Source organism: Zeugodacus cucurbitae, chromosome 2, assembly GCF_028554725.1.
Source record: "Zeugodacus cucurbitae isolate PBARC_wt_2022May chromosome 2, idZeuCucr1.2, whole genome shotgun sequence".
Taxonomy (NCBI): domain Eukaryota; kingdom Metazoa; phylum Arthropoda; class Insecta; order Diptera; family Tephritidae; genus Zeugodacus; species Zeugodacus cucurbitae.
Genome location: NC_071667.1, coordinates 26,060,571 through 26,072,720, shown reverse-complemented (window position 1 = coordinate 26,072,720; position 12,150 = coordinate 26,060,571). Strand labels below are relative to the sequence as shown.

Below are 12,150 nucleotides of genomic sequence, written 5' to 3'. Positions count from 1 at the left end.
TGATTTTCGGTAGTAGTTTTCAACATAACCGATCTCATCATACTATATAATCAAGTGCGAAACGGAAATGTCTCCAGCAAGTTTGGTTGATACAGTTATACGGATTTCAGAGATATGTTCAAAAAAGCTATTAGATCCATATCCCATATTTACAGTTATGGTATCCTTGATGTGATCCTCTGCTCCAAATTTCATTTATAGCGGCATTTTACTCATCTGTCATACCAAGTTTAGGTGTTACAAACAACCGTTATGTGAGCAAAACTACACAACATGTTGCGAGAGTATAAATATTGATTGAAAATTAAAATCTTGATTGAGATTGATCGTCATAGCCCAATATTATTTATCAGCACAAAGAGATTTTTTAACATAAACGTCTGCATGTAGTATACCACAAAGTAACTTCTCACTGTCTTTCTAATATGAATGAACAAATGTTTTATGGATCTCTCTCTGTTTTTTCAAATGGTAATAGCGCTTGATATAGTATATACGGTGGACGAAATATGGATCCAGGTGCATACCATGGATCACAGAACAGTCGAAACAGTAAACTACTTCGATAATGGTGAAGATGTTATCTACACAGACCACGATGAAAAAGTGCAAAACGGTCAAAGAGAGTTCTTCCAACATGACAACGCTCTGGTATAGGGGCGAACGCAGGGGGGCGGGGGTTTGGGGTGTTAAAACCCCCCCAAAGTAATTGAATTTTTAAATTATAGAATTTAATTCTACATAGTCATTTGAAAAATTGTAATTTGTTGTTTTCAAAGCAATCTTTCTGCCGACGATGTATGAATATGTAAAATAAATGAATACATTAGTCACTAACAGCGTTGCCGTTTTGATACAATTGTATCCTTTTTGATACTTGTTTTTCTAAATTTTGTGATTTGATACTTTTTTGTTCACAAACGGCCTATTTTGATACTTTTCTGCTGATAGAATTTAATTTTTTGAAACTATGAAAAAACAAACCTATTGCATCTGAATAGTATTAAAAAGTTGTGGGAATTAAAAAATCCAGAAAAATATAAACTGGACAGAGATATTTTTTTAATTTGCTTCAAAGTAATGAGTTTGCCTTATAATTCTGTGGCTGCTGAACTAGATTTTTTAGATTTAAGGGGAATTGTGAGTCGAAAATGGACTTATTTTGAAAATTAGTTCTGAACTGAAAAGTCACCAATAAGGCTTCTATTATTTTTTTTAGAGTTTATTGTTAATCATAATACAGGAAAAATAAAAACTCATTTATTATGACTTTCAGTTTTCGTTCCATGAGCAAACTGTTGTGAAATAAATTTAAATTAAAAAAAATTATGATATTTGCAAAAAAATACTTGAGCGTCTTAACTAAAATGTCTATATTTTTAATAAAAACAACCAGAAAAAAACTGGTCTGAATTAGATACACAACTTTACTTATTATTTGTTTTTCAAATGAAAATTTTCAAAACAGTGCATCGTTTTTTAAAGATTGGAGCAACAATCCCTATATCTGTCGCTTCAAGTGGACGCTCGTTTTCCTCACTTCGCAAGCTTAAAACATATTTAAGAAATAAAACTGGAGAAGCACGCCTGAACGGAATGGCTCTCTTGAATATCGATAGAGATATAGATGTGACGGAGGAAGAGATTTTAAATGTTATGGCCCAAAATAAAAGAAGATTAAACTTCAATTTGTGAATAAAATAATGAAACATTGTCTTTTTACCTAATACCTTGAGTAAAAATTAAGATATCTTGATGAAACTTGGGACACACGTTCCTTGGGACCGTGAGAGAGAAATGATCAAAATCGGACCACTGCCACGCCCACAACATGGCGAAAACCGAAAACACAAAAAGTGTCATAACTAAGCCAGAAATAAAGTTATAAAAGTAAAGTTTGGAATAAAGGATCGCACTAGGAAGGGGCATATTTGGATCTAATTTTTTTGGGAAAGTGGGCGCGGCCCCGCCCCCAAATCGGTTATTTGTATATATCTCGCAAACCAATAAAGCTATATAAACCAAATTTTCTGCAGTCAGTTCTCTTACGTAGCCCACAACACACCATGAAATTAGTTGAAATCGGATAATAACCACGCCCACCTCCCATACAAAGATTAGGTTGAAAATTACTAAAAGTGAGTTAACTCAGTAACGAAAAACGCCAGAAACACTAAATTTCACATAAGAAATGACAGATGGAAGCTGCACTCAGATTTTTTTACAAAATGGAAAATGGGCGTGGCATCGCCCACTTATGGGTCAAAAACCATATCTCAGGAACTACTCGACCGATTTCAATGAAACTTGGTTTGTAATAGTTTCCTTACATCCCAATGATATGTTGTGAAAATAGGCGAAATCGCTTCACAACCACGCCTACTTCCTATATACCAGAACTTTGAAGACGATCTGAATCGTTAACTTTACAATATATAAAGTAAGCCCTAGTGAAGATATCGATGCAGAACTTTGCACAAATAAAGGGTGATTTTTTAAGAGCTTGATAACTTTTTTAAAAAAAAAAACGCATAAAATTCTCATCGGTTCTTTATTTGAAACGTTAGATTGGTTCATGACATTTACTTTTTGAAGATAATTTCATTTAAATGTTGACCGCGGCTGCGTCTTAGGTGGTCCATTCGGAAAGTCCAATTTTGGGCAACTTTTTCGAGCATTTCGGCCGGAATAGCCCGAATTTCTTCGGAAATGTTGTCTTCCAAAGCTGGAATAGTTGCTGGCTTATTTCTGTAGACTTTAGACTTGACGTAGCCCCACAAAAAATAGTCTAAAGGCGTTAAATCGCATGATCTTGGTGGCCAACTTACGGGTCCATTTCTTGAGATGAATTGTTCTCCGAAGTTTTCCCTCAAAATGGCCATAGAATCGCGAGCTGTGTGGCATGTAGCGCCATCTTGTTGAAACCACATGTCAACCAAGTTCAGTTCTTCCATTTTTGGCAACAAAAAGTTTGTTAGCATCGAACGATAGCGATCGCCATTCACCGTAACGTTGCGTCCAACAGCATCTTTGAAAAAATACGGTCCAATGATTCCACCAGCGTACAAACCACACCAAACAGTGCATTTTTCGGGATGCATGGGCAGTTCTTGAACGGCTTCTGGTTGCTCTTCACCCCAAATGCGGCAATTTTGCTTATTTACGTAGCCATTCAACCAGAAATGAGCCTCATCGCTGAACAAAATTTGTCGATAAACACATTTCGAACCGAACACTGATTTTGGTAATAAAATTCAATGATTTGCAAGCGTTGCTCGTTAGTAAGTCTATTCATGATGAAATGTCAAAGCATACTGAGCATCTTTCTCTTTGACACCATGTCTGAAATCCCACGTGATCTGTCAAATACTAATGCATGAAAATCCTAACCTCAAAAAAATCACCCGTTACTATCTTTATAGTGGTGCAGCCCCATTCCAAAAATCGCCGAAATCGGACCATAGGTTTTCAAGGCCACATTAATCGAACATGAGGACCTCGGTGCTTCTAACCTAATATTAGGGTTTCCAACTTTCAATGGACTTTATATAACATATATAACGAATATGTGGGTCAAATTGTATATTATATAATATAAATAAATTGCGAGAGTATAAAATGTTCGGTTACACCCGAACTTAGCCCTTCCTTACTTGTTTTTGGCTAAATTTATATCTTATATTACGGTGCGAACAATTTAATTATATCAAATTCGTAATTTCGATACCGGAATATGTACTCAACGTGCCAATGGAATGACTATTGCTTTGTGATAAGTGTATATTTTAAACTCGTTTTCCATTGAAAAATAACTGTTAACGATTAATCGTAACAATATTATCAAACAGCTGTTTACAAGGCAACACAACACACCGCATCAAATACAACATTCATACATACTTATATAAGTATATCAACAAGTTTAGATCAGAATTTACTCGTATACATATAGATACAGATCATATAATCTTATATATGTATGTATATACGTGTACATATAGACAATTACTGTTTGCGGCCGGCAGATTGGTAGATGAACGCGAGTATTTACCGGATTTTTTTTTCAAACAAGTTCCGACGGTCTAACAACTCAAGTTCAGGTTTAATGAAATTGAGCTAAGTGAAATATCGATTGCAAGTATTTATGCACATATTGATTTTGTAGGATTTTAAATATACATCCATATGTGTAGACATTAGTAGCAAGTGCCAGTGTCTAGTAGGCAACTGAATTGAGCATAAAAAAATAGAAAGCCTGCAATATTAAAGATCCCAAACTATGTCTAGCGATATCCTTGAACTTTCAAATAAGCTGAACTAGTATTTAGCTAAAGTGTGAATCCATAAAGCCATTGGAGTGAATGATACCAATGAACGGATTTTTGTTCCTAAATTAAGTTCCGCTACTCCGCTACCAATCACCTGCAACTCAGTCAACTTGAGATCGACTTTGTCAGTTGGTATTGCGTAGTTTACGAATCCAGCTACAATCTGTAACCACTAGAACGGTGTTTTAGTCAAGATTTAGCCAATTGCGCTATTCAATTCATAATGTTGTTTAAACAATGTCAAACCAATGCCTTTATTAAAATCATAATCCATCAGACTATACATCACGGCACGGGCTCTTCCAAACATCTAGCGGAGTAAAGATTGATCTCTAACACACCGCAGGAATGAATTTGCTGGAAAATTCCATTCACATCGATGATATAAGGCTAAACAAGATTAGACAAAACGACTCTTGTCAAGAATGGATCAGAAAACTCAGGAACTCTATCACTAAAAAATCTCTCCACTATTATCCGATGTGTAGAAAAATGTTTATTCCATTTGTATCTTTACGAGTTTTCGCTATGACTTACTCAGTGATCACTATTGAAGTGTTTCCAAGTGTTCAGTTTCGTGGATTTTTATTTTCTTGATTTATGGTTTCCACTCATCGATCATGTTCCTCAAAACAATTCAATAGAATGGTGGATTAAGCATTTCAATCTAATCATCGGTATATATTTTTATTGGCCAGACTTTCATCACGTCTTCATTTTTATGTGGCCCTTCAGTTAGGATCTGTTAGGCAGATTTAGAAGTATGCAGTATTTAAATATAAATTTATTAAATCCCCCCATTCGTTTTTATTTCGTTCAAATTTTTATATTTCATGATCTAAAAAATTTCAGACATACTATTTCATTATTTGGTTGTAGATATCATCAAATAATTAATTATACGTACATAGAAACAATTAACAGCTTTTATTACATTACTTGTTAATGGGCATACTGGACTCACTCACTTAATTGCTGCCAAAGTAAAAGTACGAGGGTAACTCAATAGATCAGCGCTACTTTGAAAGTAAATGTTTTTGAAATTAAAAATGTGTGGTTTAATAACGTAATGTTCATTTCGCTCGATACAATTAGACTGGGAGTATCCTCAGACAATTCTATTAGTTGAGTGTTATGAGTTGTTTTTAGTAAAAGAGCGCCCTTTCTTAACTACTACAACCTTGACAGTTGTAGCAATGAACTAATTGTTTGATTAGTATTTAATTATCGGTAGTGGTCTAGTTTATCAAACTGCCACTGTACCAAACATAATTATAAGTGATCTTCAATGATTTATATTGTATTTTCGCAATCTAGAACTCAACCTTTTGACTATTGTGATATATATTGTCGTATAGTACCCAACAATATTACTCATTAAAAAACTAAATTCTGGATTTGGAAAATCATAAAAAACATATGACAACCATCAGTAACAGAAGTTGTCTAGGCGACTTCATTTAGTTAACTACTTAATTGACACTTAATTTTTTTTTTTTTTTTTGCATCCACAGACATATTTATATACATACATATATGAATATAGCAGTATTTTTCATAACATTATGTTTTATTTTTCTTGAAGAACTAATATACTAAGCGAATATAAATCCGCGCAACACTTAATAGAGTTTAGTTAGTTAGCTAACTGAAAAGTGTGTTAACGCATCTTTCCGGCTCCGCTTTTCGACTTAATTCTCGTGCAATAATCGTGAAAAATGTTTCGGTTTAACAAAATTGTTGTAGCTTTAATGCCGTTATTGACACTTCAAGCAGTGGCGAAATTTCGTAAGTGCGGAAAAAACTATTTGATAATGAATATTAACAAAATAATATAATATTATGTAACCACTTAAAAATTGAAGACATGATGTTGGAGTGAAATTATTTAGTACTTGTTATGAAGAAATGGAGAAAATACCTAACAATTTGAAATACTATTGGTTGATGAACTGTGCCCACATTTAATACTTATAGTGCTGCGGGAATGGCGCTTTTTTGTCTGGATTATTATCGAATTCTGAACAAAAATTATATAATACAGTGGAATTTCCATAACTCGAAGATCTCCATAAATCGAACACTTGGATTGGCAATAGCGTTTAGAAGCCAAATTTCATACAAATTTCCTTCCCTAACTCGAATTTCTATAACTCGAAGTTCTCCATAACTCGAACTCTTGAATTAGGCAACTTTCATACAAATTTTCTTCCATGAATCGAACTTTTCGAACAGAGCATAATACAAAATTTAAAATTTTACTATCGAGGCAGAATTTTAAAAGAGTCCCTCTATATCGTACGGAGGCGTAAAAAAAATATATAATAATATTACACTTATGGATTGCATAAATCATCTAACAAAGGCATGGGATACAGACGTCAAGAGCCAAACAATAGCAAAATGCAAGAAACAAAATTACAGAATACATGTTTTAATGTATGTACATAAAAATTTTTACGAAGTAAATAAATAGAACTATGCATAAATCTATAATTTACAGCGTTTCCAAAAAATTAATGTTTTAATGAATATTCTATAACTCGAAGCCTCTCTAACTCGAAGTTTTTTTGTGGATTATGGTGATTCGAAGTTAGAGAAGTTCCACTGTATATAGTTGACTACGAAAAAACGAATCTCTGACTTTTAACGCTAAAAGGACTGCCCAATTTGTTCGCTCTTTTTAAGTAATATTCATCGAGTTCTCGAAATTAGATTATTTAAAAAATTGAAAATCTACAATATACATATACATATAGTATATTTATTTATTGCTTCCCCTATTATCTTCGGATAGCAATATTAGCGTCTAACTGAACCGGTCATCGCCATTCCTAAGGTACTACTTCATCATCGGAAAGTTTTCCCAGTATACGAGTACCTACCAATTATATGAGAATTTAGCCCAGTAGGTACCGTTGTTTACTAACAACTATAAGTTGATGATCCAAACTGTGTAACAACGATACAAGTTTTTTAACTTTATTTTTTTACGGTCATAAGATTGATCCGATACCTATTTTTAAAATACAGATTTAAAATACAGATAGATGGAGTAGCTAATCTTTTACTCCTATTCTACATTTTATTCAGAGTTTTTAAATTTTACTTTGGAGTTAATCCTTCCCTTGATCAATTAATTTTCAATCATTGAATAAGTCTGATGGGATTTAGAGTCTAAGGGGTTTCAATTACCCAAATGTCTTTATATCTTACTGAGCTGCTCTTCACTTCGTCCTTTGGGGGTTTGAATGAAGCGTTATCGTAGTTACTCCTTCGATTAGATTTGAAAAAAATATGTCTGTAACTTTTTAGTAACGATATTGTTTATATTGCTCCTCCTTCACCAAACTTGTACGGTTCTGTTGGTTTTCTTAAGAGAATGAAGTTTCTTCCAATGCGTATCTCAAAACTGAATCAATTGAACTCAACTGAAAGCCAAGGTTAAGTCAATCACATTGAATATCAATTGAGCTTAACGAACTGTGTCCAGTTAGAACTCATAATAGATTTGAGACTTGTTATTTGTTTACTTGAAGAACTCGCCTGGCAGTTAGCTTCTTTCAAATACCGCTAAATAATAAATATTTCAAAGAGGTCATCTTAAATTCAAATGAAACTGGTTTTTATGAAAAAAAAAAAAACACTACAAAAATGCCATTCCACAGATTCAGACTGGACGCTGATACAATCAAATATTATACGTACATTTTATATTCCTGATAGGCATTTTAAAGCCTCTATATAAAACAGAATTGTTGTTTCCAATTCCAGCTGAAGATCCCAAACCATGCAAATATGGCGACAAAACTTGCATAATGAGTACTGTCGAGTTCCTGATGCGAGAAAAATCACAGGGTATACATTTTCTAACGGTATATATGTATATGCAAATTTAACGTACACATTTTATAATTAAGGTTTTGCGTCGCTTAATTTGGTTAAGACGGACCCACTGAGAATTGCCGAAATCGTTATGAAGCAAGGCGCCGAAAGTCCCGTCAATATTGACCTGACCTTCACCAATAATGACATATACGGTTTTAGTGGAATCAAAATGACTGACCTGAAGTAAGACAAAGATATTACTCATAATAATCTTACAATATCTCTAATTTTATTGCTTCTTCAGGGGTTTCGGCAAGGATTTGGTCACAAAACATGAACTTCTTTTTTCTGCACCCGTCCTCAGTTTGGTCGGCGATTACTCGATTAAGGGGCGCGTATTGGTGCTACCCATTACTGGCACAGGCGCGAGCAATATTACAATGCGTAAGTTACTCATTAAAGAATAGTCCAAATAAACTTTTATTACCTCACATCTAAATTTTCTGTAGTTAACTCTAAAATTCGCATTCAATTTGTTGGCGCTCCAGTGGAAAAATCAGAAGGCGTCTATATGAGTGTGAAATCGGCGCGTTTGAGTGTGGAACCGGCAAGAATGATTTTCAATTTTGGCAATCTTTTCAATGGTGACAAGCAGCTGGGTGAGACAATGAACACTTTCTTGAATGAGAACTGGAAAGAGATCTATGAGGAGGTGCGGGCCACTTTTACAAACGTGTTTTCAAAAATCTTCATCAGCGTTATAGAGAATGTTTTCAGTTTATATCCATACGATAAGTACTTTTCCGAATAAAAATAAACGAATAATGTATAGTTAACGTGACGTTTTATTTCATTATCTGTGTACGGTTTAGGGGTAATATCTACAATTCTTCGCCGATAAAGAAATTTTCTAATTTTCTACTTATTCTTCTTGAGCCGTCTCGACAGTACAATCTAATATGCTATCAAAAATCCTATGCTATGGAAATATATTTAAATACCCATTTATATCAGAGGTGCCATGTTCATTATTGAATTACGCCATGTTTAACCATGGACTTTATAGTATATAGCATACCAAATATGTATCTCTCTCTCAAAAACATTTCCTGCAAATGTAGATTAATCTCTCTATAGTGGTGCCATGCCCACTTGCTATACCATTTTTTGTAAAATATATCCCTCCTTTAATATATGCTTGTTTGGGTGGTTATTACATATTGGAAGAACATTCTAATGTAGGTATCCTCTGACTTCTCTATATTGACTATATTTTATAATATGTAAATATGTTTTTTTTTTTTTTAACAAGAAACGCGGTTCGGTTAAAAGTGATATATCATTAAATTAATTAAATAATTAAACTCATATAAAATATAAAACATTGATCACATTTGTTATTAAATTATGCACAAAAAGTCATTATAAAACAATAAAATTAATTTAAGCAAAAGCAGTTTCATATCCAATTTAAAACAGGATTTTACAGAAATTAAGTATAAAATTAGAAGCTTTTACAAGGTATTGACATATTTTTTCTACGATATATACATAAATATATATAATTTTTTAAATATTATTTATAGTTAGTTGATATTAAGCTTAAATATTTGCGTATATGCCTTAAATAAATATTTGAAAATAATTGTTATAATATAGTAATATGTATTATCAAGTTCTATGCATATACCATACGCCCCTTTATATATTAAGAAATTTTCGCGCTTAAAAATGCATTATTTTGTAATAAATTTATCTTCCGACAATACACACATGCTCCTGATTGCTTAAATAAAAACTGTAATAACCCTTGTAGGCATTTACTGAAAATACATATGTGGTCGAGAACAAATTGTCAGCACAGATATTATCATGTTGACACGTTTATTCGTTAACTCATTAACATGCACAACTCCTTGTTCTATTAAGTGAGAGAACACGTGAACTGCTGAACTTGTTTTTGTTTAATGCAGGCATATCGCATTTCAAAAATCAAAGCGAAAATCATATAAAAGTTAAATACTGCAACGCATTGCAAATTCATTAGGCCAGCAAGTGCTCTGCAAGACAACACGCTCCGGTAAAGCAATATTCGACAAGCCAAAATAATTCGATAGCAAAGTGAGGACAACCAGGATGTCACGTATTAGCTGGATACCGTTTTTGACGTGTGCAGTACTTTGCCTGCAAACAGCAACGCCACAAATAGGTGCGTGTGTGTATTTTGGGAATTATATGAGTCCTTAAAAATACTTTATTCTTCCTTGCAGCTGTGGACTTTGAATTATGTCGCTACAGTGATCCGGTGTGTAACACAAATGTTGCCAAGCTGCTGCTAAAAAAATACGCCACGACCGGTGTGCGTTCATTGAATTTCCCGCCCGTCGATCCACTGAATATTAAATCACTGAAATTGCCGCCAAATCCAAACAGTGCCATAAATGTAGGCTTGTCCTTCACAAATGTTAACATACGTGGTTTGTCGAACGCGCAAAATATCAAAGTCGAGTAAGCACATCATAAATGCTTAGCTAAAATTAAATTTGAATTAAAATTATTTCAATAAAATTACAATTTTAATAAAATTAAATTCATTCACCTTACCGCAGCGGTTTCACACGGGATGTCTCCGCACCGATAACACTGAGCTGCACCGTGCCGAAGGCAACTTTTAGAGGTGCCTACGAAGGCGATGGCACAATTCTTGGCGCAAATTTCAAGGGCAAAGGCAACTGCGAAATAGAGCTAAGTATGTAGAAGAATAATACATATATACTATATATTAAATTAAATATAATTTTTTTTTTCGTTTAAAATTTCAGCTGATATAAATTTAAATTGCAAAATAGATGCCAAATTAGTGCAGAAGGACGGCAAGAATTATTTAGTTATAAATAATGTATCATTGGGTATTTCGAAACCAGCAAGTGTACACTATCAATTTGATGGCCTCTACAATGGCAATCCAGAATTGACCGCAACAGCAAACGATTTCCTGAACGCCAATTCATTTGAAGTATACGAAGGAATGCGTCCGGGTATACAAGAGATTTTTGCAGTGCTCGTGCAAGAGTATATGGGAAAAGTGTTTGGTAAATGGGCATACGATGATCTCTTCGTGCCTCAATAAAATAGTGAAATGTAAATGAGAGTAATCAACATATTTATGTATACAAATAAAATAGCAATAAAGTAGAGAGTGAAAAGATAAAAAAGTGTTTGTTTAAATTCATTTATTTTAAGTATAAAATATGTAATTATTGCAACTGTTTAATAAGTAGAAATTCATTTAAATATGGATAAGTACAAAATATTTAGAAATATTAAACTGGTATTACAGCTAATAAATTTGGAATTAGAAGTGCAGAGATGTTTAAAATTCGGGTTTAAAATATAATAAGTATCTAAGTCTGTATAAATGCATATGTGTATAAATTGTTGAATTTAAAAAACGAGTAATATAATTAAATTATATGTATATGAATAAAATTTGTATACAACAATTTACTTCGAACTGGTATAATTGAAAATGTATACAATTGTTTTTAACAAAAAAAAACTTAGTTAATGTGAAAATTGAAACACAAAACATTTTAAATTTGCAAATTGCCAATTCATACATGTTTCAACTGCAAATAATAAATAAAATAAAAAGTATAAACAACTATAACGCATTACTTAAGCATATATTTATATTGTAGACAAACATGGATTTCTGTCTAACATTCAAAACATTCAAAACATTTTGATTCTTAATAGTTAAAATTATAAAACAAAAAATTAAATTGGTTTATATACAATCAGTTTTATAATATTTATATATATATATAATTATTTATTAAATAAGTTATATAATTTAATAATAAAAATGTATTCTTATGAATATATTAATTTATATTTGGGTAATATATTTTGAAATTTATAAAATTATTCTCTTATAGAAAATATTTAATATATTAAAAATGAAATTCAATCACGTAAAACCCATTAATAA

At 32.6% G+C, this 12,150-nt stretch overlaps 2 protein-coding genes across 2 annotated transcripts; both read left to right on the top strand.

The window, feature by feature from the left end:
• Positions 1 to 5,942: 5,942 nt before the first annotated feature.
• Positions 5,943 to 8,992, top strand: LOC105213118 (protein takeout-like). Its single transcript, XM_054231777.1, has 5 exons — positions 5,943 to 6,116; positions 8,103 to 8,186; positions 8,249 to 8,399; positions 8,461 to 8,600; positions 8,666 to 8,992. Exons 1-5 carry the CDS (start codon positions 6,047 to 6,049, stop codon positions 8,965 to 8,967), a joined length of 747 nt encoding a protein of 248 aa, XP_054087752.1. The 5' UTR covers positions 5,943 to 6,046; the 3' UTR covers positions 8,968 to 8,992.
• A 1,190-nt stretch (positions 8,993 to 10,182) lies between these two features.
• LOC105213119 (protein takeout) lies at positions 10,183 to 11,371 on the top strand. The gene is made up of 4 exons (XM_011185688.3): positions 10,183 to 10,365; positions 10,427 to 10,664; positions 10,766 to 10,905; positions 10,979 to 11,371. The coding sequence occupies exons 1-4, from the start codon at positions 10,293 to 10,295 to the stop codon at positions 11,284 to 11,286; spliced, it is 759 nt and encodes a 252-aa protein (XP_011183990.2). The 5' UTR covers positions 10,183 to 10,292; the 3' UTR covers positions 11,287 to 11,371.
• Positions 11,372 to 12,150: the final 779 nt, after the last annotated feature.

Bases quoted from the DNA above. Each gene is read 5' to 3' on its own strand.
- LOC105213119 (XM_011185688.3), top strand. From the start codon at position 10,293: ATGTCACGTATTAGCTGGATACCGTTTTTGACGTGTGCAGTACTTTGC. The intron at 10,366-10,426 runs GTGCGTGTGTGT...TCTTCCTTGCAG, and splicing joins AACAGCAACGCCACAAATAG to CTGTGGACTTTGAATTATGT. The intron at 10,665-10,765 runs GTAAGCACATCA...ACCTTACCGCAG, and splicing joins GCGCAAAATATCAAAGTCGA to CGGTTTCACACGGGATGTCT.
- LOC105213118 (XM_054231777.1), top strand. From the start codon at position 6,047: ATGTTTCGGTTTAACAAAATTGTTGTAGCTTTAATGCCGTTATTGACA. The intron at 6,117-8,102 runs GTAAGTGCGGAA...TTCCAATTCCAG, and splicing joins TCAAGCAGTGGCGAAATTTC to CTGAAGATCCCAAACCATGC. The intron at 8,400-8,460 runs GTAAGACAAAGA...TTGCTTCTTCAG, and splicing joins ATCAAAATGACTGACCTGAA to GGGTTTCGGCAAGGATTTGG.